We start from the raw sequence: 11,001 nt of genomic DNA, 5'->3' as shown, positions 1-11,001 counted from the left end.
TAGTCATGCTTCCTCTCATGTCTCCGCAGGAGCGGGTCTCTCGCCTCAATGAGAATTGGACGGGCATCACCGATGCCGCACTTCGCAAGAAGCTGCAGAATAGAATAAACCAACGTGCTATGAGTAAGTCCATCTACTCCACTATCTTGTTACTCTGCGGACTATAGTTCGGGTACCGCGGCTCTTGTTTTGAACAGACCTAATAGTAGCACTACCAGGAGCTCGGAAACGCGATAAGAAAAGAGCTCTCATCGCACAGCAGCAGGCCAGGCGTAATGAAAAACGACACTATGCATTGATTCTCCCACGGCCAGATCCAGTGTCAGCAAACCAAGGCACGCGGAAGCAGCAGTTTCCGCGGCCAACATCGCTGTCGGAGGCTGTAGCCATGATGATGAATTTCCACGCCGCAGCCTACGAACGGTACTACGCGGCGGATCCGTGTCTGGATCATTTGTTGACGTTGACCAAGATGAACGTTCTGCGTGCGTTTGTGGACATCATGGGCGTACTGGGGTGGAATATACACGCAATGGAGGATAATGAGGCTGTCTCTCCGTTTACCGGCTGGAACCTACAACAGCAGGATAAAGAGACAAGTGTTCCGCTAAATCTTTTGCCCACCATTACTCAATGTTCCGTCCCTCATCATCCCTGGGTTGACTGTTTCCCGTTTCCGCAGATGCGCGATAATCTAATCACTTCTGGGGAGGGGTTTGATGATTGCGAGCTCTGCGAGGACATGATGGATCCTACTAACGGCGACATTGGCATTATGGTGTGGGGTGACCCTTGGCTTCCGCAGAGCTGGGAAGTGTCCGAGTTGTTCGTTCAGAAGTGGGCGTGGGTTATGAAAGGATGCAAGGAGCTTTTGATCTCTAGTAACTACTGGAGAGCTAAACGAGGACTGGACGAGCTCGAAGTGAGCGCTCTATGACTACATACGCATAATGTTTCACTGGTGCTGCTCGATTAGATGTGCTTGATTCAGCGAGCATAGCTCTACTTCGTTTCATTATCAAGTTTCGACCCGCCGCGGACTTGCTCGAAAACACCAAGTGTGTGTTTCCAAATGAGCCCTCGAATCCCTTGCTCGCGATAAACCTGCATCATCCGACTGGGTTTATAGGTTGATCCGGAGGAATCAAGCCGATAGAACCCACTTCCAATTTTTCCATCCGAACCTTCAGCAGCATCCATCTTGTCTCCACACATCCGCGGCGCGAACTGCAATTTCGTCGCTGCATACAAGTGTCTCTCTCCACTCTCCTCGAATCCAATCTCCCATGGCCGTCCGAGCAAAAGCAAGGCGTTTAATGCAGTCTTGGCAATGCCACCCAGGTCCCGATCTAGACGTGTCCGCACGAGTCCGGGAAAAGAGTGAATGAATGAGATTTGTGGATACGAAGCAGCCAGTTGCACCATGGCAACTGAGTTCATGGTAATCGCATGCTTTGCGCAGTTGCGGAGCGAATAGTTGGTTTTGAGAGAAAGATCGTCTAAATGAAGTGCTGCTTCACCTCCGGCTTCTAGTACCGATACCACACGCGAAAGCCGGTGAGGCTGTTGCTGTTGTTGATCCTCGCCAGCCTTGAGAAGCTGTGGGAGGAGATTTGCCACGAACCGCATCCGGGCATAATAGTGGAGCGTTAGTTTCTTGTCGAGCCCTTCGCTAGTCTCTAAAGTAAAGACGACAATTAGCACCAAGCATCAGAAATTATTATATATGGGCCGTCATACCATCTGGCCCATTCATCGATCCAGTACCCGGGCTCAAAAACAACAGATTTAATCGATCCTCCTTCTTCTTCAAATCCATGCAAACCTCATCGACCTCCCGGAGAAGAGACACATCCGCTTTGATAAACTCAACGTGCGAGTCTGGTTTGATTTGCCGCAATTCCTCAATAATCCGACTTGCTCTTGCCTGGTCGCGCCCAATCAAATAGGCACGGGAGGCGGTTGTATTGCGGATGAATGCGCGTGCTGTCGATTCGCCTATCCCGCTTGTTCCGCCGACTACATGAAAATTCAGTTTTGACTTTGTATATGTCTGGGAACGAATATGGGGACTCACCAAATACTGCAACCAGATTAGACCCATACAGACGAGGGATAGCGCCATTATTCTCCCGTACGGCTGTGATAGACACCATGTTTTGCTTTACTTCCTGTTCATGTTATAAGGACAAAACTTCAGGCCAAGCAGTTTCGTAGGGGGGAGGGGGATTATATTCTTTGTAGACGGAAAGAGAAACCCCAAAAGGAGTGGGCCTTGAAGAACGAGGCTATAAGAGGATGTAAAACTCGCTAATATGATTGGCTGAAAGAGCGTCAGCCTGATGCCTTGGCGCAGAACAAGATGGAGCCACTGTATTCTAAGTTGCAGGTTGTAGATACTCCGCAGTAACCGAAGTATTCACTCGCACTAATACTTTTGATATAGCACATAGATAGATGACCAAGTCGCCAAAGAACATGCATAAATCATTGAATAATATTTTGTGGAAATCATGGAGAGGAATACTCGGCAAGTACATTTTACTACTTGCATACTATATAAAGCTACACAATTCCTCTAGAACAAAAACTCTACCAAATGATCCTACATTAGAACCTAACATTTACTATAAACCCCCCCGGCTCCTCCGAGCTTATTTTCCCCCACAACACCCCCCATTCTCCTCCTTCGAAACTTCCAATCTACAAAAGCACGACGCCAAAATCGGCACGTCCGCCCCGGCCAACGCCACATTCTTGGCCCCCTCAATGGCCCTGGCCTCCTCTACCCTCCCCAACCTCACCAAACACTCATGATACCCATGCAACGCCCAAACATTATTCGGATGTCTCCTGGGACGAATCAACGACTCATCCAGCCCCAAATCAGCCCTATACACCCTGGCCGCCTCCTCCAACTCCCCTTGCTCTAGCTTCAACGCCGCGTAAGCATGCCTAACAGGCTGCATCCACGCCCACGGCTCACTATACGGCAATTGATCCTCCAACACAATGGCCTCCCTCAGCGCAGCAAACGCCGTCTCATAGTTCCCTGCTCGATACTCAATCTCCCCCTTCAGCATGGCGACCCCCACGGCCAACATATCGGCGGCTTTGCTATTGTACGCGCGGCGAGTGGGCGGGACGCGGTCCCGGGCTGCCAGGAACAAGGCTTCTTCCCTGCGGGCCGAGGGGACATCATTGGTAGCGGCGTAGGCGAGCCCGCGGGCGTAGTGGGTTGTTGCTGTCGTGATAGCATACAGATCCTGGTCTCCGGGAAGAGAGGTATTATTTATAAGCTCCTCCCACAACCCGAAGCGGACCATGACGTGCAGGCGGATAGCAACAAAGTGCTCGATCCAGTCGGCCATAGGAGGAGATTGCATGCGGAGGAGAGACTCCGGGATACTGGCTTCCATGCGGGACACTGCATCGAGGGCGGTACGTTTCTGGGCTGCGAACATAGCGGCGTAGATGAGCGAGTGGTAGTCGTGGAGGCGGTAAAAGGTATAGAAGTTATTATGGCCGGCTTTGGCGGCGTAGCGGTCATCTGCGAGCGTGGAGCGGTAGTTGGACCTGATGGAGGCGCGCCAGTCGCCGATTAGGATGTCAAGGTGTGTGGGCATGTGGTGGATATGGCCGGCGTCAGGGACGAGGTCGCGGAGGTGTTCAGCGGCGTAGATGCCCTTTTCTGGGGTGGGGGACATTTTGATGTAGTGGATGTAGAGGTGAAGGAGGCCTGGGTGGGAGTAGGCTTGGTAGTGGGGATGGGAGACGAGGGCGGATTCGAGGACGGTTTGAACTTCCTTGGTAGGCGCTTTGGGGTTGGGCTGGGCTGTGAAGAGGTCCCAGAGGGCCCAGGGGGTGATGTTCATAAGGGCGTCGGCGTACAGGACTGCCATGTCGAGGTCGTTAGGGAAGGACTCGTAGATGGGTTTCATGGCGGCGGCGTAGGCGCGGTTGACGGCGCTGTAGGTTTCGAGTTGGAGGGAGGTTGGGGTTGGGAATCGCTCGTTTATGGCTTTGCAGAGGCTTTGCTCGAGAGGTGTGGTGTCGGTGGATTGGGAGAGAGCGAGGGCTTTGCGTGAGGCTTCGTAGCCACGTTGTACGCAGGTGTGAAGATCTTTGCGGTTGAACCGCTCCCAGGCTTTGTTGTAGTTGGGGCCTACTGCGTAGGCGAGATCCCAGTGGCCCATGGCGAAAGTGGGATCGTGGGCTATGGCTTGCTCGAAGCAGTGTACGGCTTCGCCGTGGTGGAAGGAGTAGACCCAGATGAGACCATGATTGAACTAAATGCGTGTATCTTCGCTGGTGGTGGTGACTTTGCGCGAGTAGGCGCTGAGGTTGAAGTAGGGCTCGCTGGCTGGGATGGCTGTGCGGGTTATGGTTATGGGATTGGTTTCAGAGAGCAGAAGTTGTAGTAGGTTAGTTTGAAAAAAGAAAAAGGAATATAAGGATGATGGTGTAGTAGTAATACTACGGAGTATGCATGGTGGGAGAAATGTTACGATTTATATTATATTGGTGACAGTAAACTACGGCTACTTGCTACCACTACTCCAGAGTCGGAGCCATGATTGTTATCTGACCAGTAAGAATGTCATTTCAGACGCCGATCAATCACCGAAGGGGAGCCATCGAATAATTCACTTAACGGCCTTTTATGGCCTGACTTTTAGGACGACTTGGCCGAGGGATGAAGCATATTGCATTAGCCACAAATTTGGAATTTGCAGGTCCTTAGACTATTGAGAAAGCCATTGTAACAGACTTGTACAGTAGTATATACTCAAGAAGTAAGTGTACTTGGGAATTAATTTCTCACCCCAGATACAATGGTTTCTCTCCCAGCTGATACTGTACATCGGGAGAGATTGCTCTTTTAAGATGACAATAGAATAATAGAAACTTATGCCGATATGCGATTTTAGTCCTCTGTCGTATCTGACGAACACATTAACTTCTCTGACAAACAGCATGAATCAGAGTTCTTCGCCAACGCGACCTAGTCAGCGAAACCTCAGACCCCAGAGAATCCAAATGCCATGGTCCCATTCCAAATAACTACTATCTAGCTACTCTATTAAGATGAAGATACTTTTCAACCGAATACAGCCAATTCGCTTCGCAAAGACACACAAGGAGCCAACGTCAGTTCATAAATTATCAGGAACCTTCGCAGACGACCACTTCCTAATCCTGTCCCCCCAATACCAAAAGCAAACCGGCACCGGCACCAAAGCCACACAAATCGCCGCCAAAACGATGGTCGTCCTCTGTACCCGCAGCCCATTCACCATCTGATTAGCAAACAGCGGAAACACTGCCCCAAAAATACTCCTCATGGACCCATTGACCCCCATGGCACTATTCGCCATACTGGTATAGTTATCCACGATGTAATTAAACCCCTGAATGAAGAGCAAATACATGCCGCAGCCAATCAAGAAACTCGCACAGATGGCGCTGGGCCAGGGAATGGTGGCCGGCGTAGCGGTGCCTGCAAACCAGAACATACCAATGGGGACCATGATGCCGCCGACGATCATGGGCGGCAGACGGGCTTCGGGGATGAAGGTGATACCGTCGGGGGCATGGCAATGGTGACGGAAGTGGACTTGGTTGTGGATAATGATGCCGATGGCGCCAGCGAAGACACCGCAGATGATGGCCATGAGGGGGAGGTATTTGAGGGCTGTGGGCCAGCCGCGGTCTTCGCCAAATGCGATGGGGTAGGTCTGGTAGAACAGGAAGAGAATGCCGTAAATGAAGGATTGGTAGAGGGTAAGGAGGGCGAGGATGGGTTGCGTGGTGAAGAGCCCTAGGTTCTTTTTGTTAGCTAACCCCTTACGCTTCTATTCATTCTTCCGGGGTGAGGGAAGATCAACGCACAAAAAGGCCGAATCAGATAAACCCTCGTGATCTCCTCCAGACTTATCCACTTCTCATCCGACGCAGTCTTAAGATTAAAGTTACCTGTCTTCCTCCTAAGTGCCTGCGCCTTCTTTCGCAGAATCATCGGTGCATACGTCTCCGGAAAGGCGAAAACGCATAGCAGCGAGGCTCCCAGTCCCACGATGATGACCACCCACATGTTCCATCTCCAGTCGAGGGTTGGAGAGGACATGATGAATCCTCCAAAGACAGGACCAAACGTAGGTCCGGAGAATACGAGTGACACTGCCAATGCCATGGCAATCCCGCGATGGGCCATGGGCCAGCAGTCACTCACGACGCCGCCGAATATCGCGACTGGTGCGACGCCAAATAACCCGCCGAAGAAACGACCAAGCAAGATGGTGGCCAGGTTGTGCCCAAGGGCAGGCATCAAGTCGAAGAGCGAGGAGAGGGTGATTCCTAGTAACATGGGCCATTTACGACCGAATCGCTCGGAGAGAGGACCGAAGGTGAGGAAACCAAATATGTAGCCCTGAATTCATTCATCATGAGGAATTTGTCGGAAGAGGAAAAGGAAGTGAGCAGGTGAGCGGTCACGTACTACCAAAAATAAACTCGTCCCCAGCACGGCGACTTCATGGCTAATGTTGAACTCTTGCATGAATGTCTCATTGCCAGTCTCGAAGATGCTGCTGGCAACCGTTCCAATGAGATTCAGGATAGCCACCACTGAAGTGACCCAAACTCTCCGCGTAATGGACCAGTTAAGCGGAAGGAGAGGATCATCAGGTCCTTCAAAGTCGACCAGAAAGGGATACTCACCACTCTCTTCATCCGTCTCGGATGGAATCACTTTCTCTGATGGGGGGCTCATGATTGTTCCATTTTAGGAGGAGAATGGTACCAAAATGCGATACTATTTCTTAATCTGTCAACATAGGACAAGGCGGACTGACATGATACTATCGAGAAACTTTTCGGATACATATACTATGTACATATTTATAGTCAAGTGGACTAACTTATCTGCATAACACTACTGGAACCCCAGCACAGCCGAGCCCGAAATGCCGAATATTCACTCACTGGTTTAGTAGCAGCAACTATAGCTTAAGTTTACACAGCTTTGCCGACTACTGAACCAAGGACAGGGCCCATACTGGTCCATACTGGGGAAAACCAAGACAGTTCCATTCGAAATGATAAAAGATCCACTGAGCACACAATGCAGTTGAATGGCTCCTATAGCGCCAGTCTATCTGTTTCCAGGTAGCTACGAGGAGACCTCTCATTTGCGACAATGACTATTAATCTTAACACTCCTAGACTAGAGAGTCATCAATTACCAAGTATCGTGCATTGGTATGACAAGTACGGACTAAAGTGATGCTGTCGGAAGTTTGCTTCATGATCTCGTGCCAAGGAGAGAGTAGGAAAGGAAAAAAAAAAAAAATTGAGAGAGAGAGATTCGCCGATATTGATGCCCGAGATGGCGGAAGTGGGGAAATCCGTAGTTTATGATCAATCGCCGCTATCAGATTCAATCGCCGAGGCCCCCCGCTTCCATCAATCAACCTTTGATTGCACATTCTAGAGTGTGGGGTTATCATTCCTTCACCGGAAAGTCTTATGTATGAGTGATGGATTAATAGTAGAGGGAAAATAATCTCTACTTAGCGAGAAATCTTCACAGCGCCAACATTAAGATGTGAAAGATATACTAGGATATTAATCCATGACAGTGCTCTTCCAAATCCTCTCTATCTCTTTGGCCATTCCTATAATTCCCTCAAACACCGTATCCGCATGGATAGACCGCCCCATAGCCTCCATTCCCGACTGCAGCTCCTCGATCAAGCGCTCTGCATCTTGCACCTGGGTTGAACAACTACCAGGTTGATCAAGTAAATATGAGTAACTAGCCAAATTGCCAGAGCGTGAAGCCATTCGCACACGCCACAGCACGATTGCCAATACACCAAAGCTTTGAAATTGACAGCATGTTAGATAAGGTATTGAGCGTGGAGAGGCCATAGGCCACCATGACAGCCACGGAAGGGGTATTTCGTCCTCAGCAATGTCGGTGTACCTAGTAGCGTTCGGGACAGGAAGACGGCGGAAAATCCGACAGACAACGAGGGCGGAATGCAGGCAGATCTGGATTGATTTTTTCTCAGTAAAAGGGAAGAGAGCGTTTATCTCAGCGATTCGTCCCGTAGAGAGGTGGAAGTCGTGTGCTACCCCTTGTGAAGTCTGGCTGATTCCGATCGCGAGGTAATCGTAGTAGTCGTTATTTAGGAGAGCGCGATCTGGAAAGGCACGAACCCGATGGAGCATGAGTCTGGCTGTGTGGATCAGGCCATTGGTTATGGCCCACAAGTTGCGCGAGGCGTCTGCTTCGGGCCCTTCATAATTGGTTATGCAGCGAAACCTGTCAACTTCGGCTGCCAGCTCAAGGATGAAGGAATCCAAAGTCTGGATTTCTTCTCGGATGGAATTTGATAGGTTGGAATGGTGGCCCTCAGTGATGAGCTGGCGTCCGACCTCGCAGCTACGGAGAAGAGTTTCTTGTGCATGCATTAGAAGGGGCCACGGCTAGAGGATAAATGCAAATGTCTTCAGTTCATATCAATCCCGTCAAGCTTGGCAGAATGAAACAAGGTCATAGCTTACCTCGCGACATCCCCGAAACTCGGGAAATGCTGTTGTGATTCGAGTATCATGGATGGTAACAATTGGAGCCTATGGACTTGCCAGTCAGACGAAGCACATCACACAACCCACGCTGAACTCACCGAGGCAGTCATGATAGATGACTGATAAACAAGAAATATCTATTCGTCGTTGGTATGTATGCAGATAAAAAGAACATGCGCAAGTCCGACGTGATACATACTGTCACCCACCAACACCGGCGTTGCGCATCCGAGTAATCGCCATTGGCAGTACCCTTGTGCAGTGACATGTCCATAGCAGTAATTAGAGCCTGGTTTGCTCGGATACGCATTTTTGGAATATTCCCGTGTTGACAACATTCATATAAGCTGAGGATTCCCAGTGCGTACACGGCTTCTAGCTTCCTCGGCACCGCAGGATGCAAGGTACTCCGCAAGCTTTTAACCTTATCTTCCTCGGAGGATGACTCGATTGAATCCTCCAGAAGGTCCAGCGCGGAGCGCGCAAATAAATCAGCATAAGAACGTCGTAGTGCTCTTGCCTCGTTCTGTAGTGCATGCGACTCCCCAGGCACAGGCAGCAGAACTAGTATCCCTGCCAGAGCAAGCGCAAGCGGCGAAACAGGCCAGTACGGCATCTCCGTAGGAGCCACAGAAGTGGACTGAATGGCAACTGCCACAAACTTATCCTCATACTGAGGCACCACCGGAGGGGGCAGAAAGGGAAGGTAAGGGTGTAAATAAATGTAGTATGCGTTGATCCTGACGCCCCGGCGACACGCAAAAGGGACAAAAGGTCAGCCCTCCAGTCTAGCAAGTTACATTGCGAAATAGCAACATACAGATCTTGATCACATTGGTAAGCCCTGATGCTCCACTTAGGCACCTCCATAGATCCTAGGACATTCTCTACTACATCTCCAAGATCATGAAGTGGGGTCGGGAGCTCTGAGCAGCCATTTTCGGGGGAACTATTGCGCAGCTGTGGTATCGACTCTGTCGGTGGTAAGTAAGGAATTTGAAGGATACCAGGCTCCCTGTTACGACTGTCATGACGGTAGTTTTGTCGGTGAAAGCCAAAGTCTCCATTCTGCGTATTCGCTCCAAGCCTTTTCGGCCAGCCGGCGAGCTCTTCTTTTAGCCAGCTCTGCAGCAGCAACAGGCCCTCGACGGGCACCACCTCGTCGACTTGGTTGATATCGACATTCTTCCTGGTGGAAGCGGCACTTTGGAAGATAGTTACTAGACCGAACCCCTCTCCTCTCTTGGGAGCTAACTTGAACACTTGAACACGGATGCTTAATGCTTACTTACACTGGCGCACGGCATCTGCCCATCGCAGCGAACTTTAGCAGCCCGGCTATTGATTGCTGGGGTCAGTTTGCGGAACCCTTGCATATGGTATGGTCCACATACCAGGCTAAACATGCCAGTTTCACTGGTCTAGTCGTAGCAGACGTCATCCTTCCCCATTGATCAATATTCCCTAATCTATTCACACTTCTAGTTGCCTTGAGCTTCTGCTTTCCCACGAGACGATTGGGCTTTTCTCTGGGGATTCTGAGGTGACCAGAAGGGAGCGTCGGAGTGCTTTTTTCTGGCTAGAGACTGGATGAAGAAAGAGCAGGAAAAGTTGGAACTCTCTGAGGCTTCAGGATGCACAAAATCCATGTCATTTACCCACTTTTATTTTCCCGGTGATATGCAATTACGCATGGCTACTAGTCCAGTTGGGTCCGAGTTATATTAATCCATGGCTCATGCTCCCCCATTTATCCCTCATCCTCGGCGTCTGTCGCGGTCTTGGCTCCTTCGGCGACCCATCAGCACCTGCTTCGACCAGGGCCTGAGCATGTAAGTTAAAGGATCAGATCAAAAGCTGCCAAGATAATAAACAGAAACTAGTACTAGCTTTCTTTGGCAGCTTCTCACTTCGTTTCTCCCAAAGTGAAGACCGGGGTTCAAACGCCGGTCGCCAAGGTAGACCTGCGCATCTGAGCCCGAAGCCCCGAATCCTTCGCGCGCCATGCCCAGCAAGCAGACTCTGTCACTGTTGGATCGCAAGTGCCACGACTATACCAAAAGATATGCGGTAGAAGGGTATCTGCTAAGATAGAGTACAGATTTAGAAGGCCGTTAAGTTGTCCGATTCCGGTCAGTTGCTGATCCGGCTTTCCGGACGGCGTCTGAACTGACAAAAATGGCTCATTCTCACAACCACTGGAATATCGGCCGAAGGAATAAGAACGATATCTCCCAGGCATGTGAAAGACTAGAGCCTAGGCAAATCTACATTGCATAGAGTTGCCTGGAATTGAAGAGGAGGCCAAGCCAACTGTCAGATATCGGCCTGTTCCCCGACCGTTTACACCTCGGTAGAGTTGATATATAAAGGCTGTTCGCAAAGACGTGATGGGCTACTATACTG

General features: G+C 50.3%; 5 protein-coding genes across 5 annotated transcripts; 1 reads left to right on the top strand and 4 right to left on the bottom strand.

Annotated features, from left to right (window-relative positions):
- Positions 1-17: 17 nt before the first annotated feature.
- BO87DRAFT_424392 (DUF3425 domain-containing protein) lies at positions 18-937 on the top strand (the record flags this gene model as incomplete). The annotated part of the gene is made up of 2 exons (XM_025627228.1): positions 18-123; positions 198-937. The coding sequence occupies 2 exons, from the start codon at positions 18-20 to the stop codon at positions 935-937; spliced, it is 846 nt and encodes a 281-aa protein (XP_025481587.1).
- Positions 938-1,002: 65 nt separating this feature from the next.
- BO87DRAFT_424391 (NAD(P)-binding protein) lies at positions 1,003-2,156 on the bottom strand (the record flags this gene model as incomplete). Its single annotated transcript, XM_025627227.1, has 3 exons — positions 1,003-1,679; positions 1,741-2,019; positions 2,078-2,156. The coding sequence occupies 3 exons, from the start codon at positions 2,154-2,156 to the stop codon at positions 1,003-1,005; spliced, it is 1,035 nt and encodes a 344-aa protein (XP_025481586.1).
- A 498-nt stretch (positions 2,157-2,654) lies between these two features.
- BO87DRAFT_433117 (tetratricopeptide repeat protein) lies at positions 2,655-4,865 on the bottom strand (the record flags this gene model as incomplete). The annotated part of the gene is made up of 3 exons (XM_025627646.1): positions 2,655-4,289; positions 4,323-4,372; positions 4,826-4,865. 3 exons carry the CDS (start codon positions 4,863-4,865, stop codon positions 2,655-2,657), a joined length of 1,725 nt encoding a protein of 574 aa, XP_025481585.1.
- A 291-nt stretch (positions 4,866-5,156) lies between these two features.
- BO87DRAFT_395576 (putative MFS transporter) lies at positions 5,157-6,772 on the bottom strand (the record flags this gene model as incomplete). Its single annotated transcript, XM_025625194.1, has 3 exons — positions 5,157-5,821; positions 5,893-6,430; positions 6,500-6,772. The coding sequence occupies 3 exons, from the start codon at positions 6,770-6,772 to the stop codon at positions 5,157-5,159; spliced, it is 1,476 nt and encodes a 491-aa protein (XP_025481584.1).
- An 854-nt stretch (positions 6,773-7,626) lies between these two features.
- Positions 7,627-10,601, bottom strand: BO87DRAFT_433113 (fungal specific transcription factor domain-containing protein; the record flags this gene model as incomplete). Its single annotated transcript, XM_025627645.1, has 10 exons — positions 7,627-8,449; positions 8,572-8,640; positions 8,683-8,732; positions 8,795-9,335; positions 9,416-9,663; positions 9,734-9,784; positions 9,888-9,964; positions 10,000-10,059; positions 10,106-10,163; positions 10,506-10,601. The coding sequence occupies 10 exons, from the start codon at positions 10,599-10,601 to the stop codon at positions 7,627-7,629; spliced, it is 2,073 nt and encodes a 690-aa protein (XP_025481583.1).
- Between the last annotated feature and the right edge of the window lie 400 nt (positions 10,602-11,001).

This window comes from Aspergillus neoniger (genome assembly GCF_003184625.1).
Source record: "Aspergillus neoniger CBS 115656 unplaced genomic scaffold BO87scaffold_10, whole genome shotgun sequence".
NCBI classification, from domain to species: Eukaryota; Fungi; Ascomycota; class Eurotiomycetes; order Eurotiales; family Aspergillaceae; genus Aspergillus; species Aspergillus neoniger.
The sequence above is the reverse complement of the archived record's forward strand: the minus strand, read 5'-3'. Positions and strand labels throughout refer to the sequence as shown.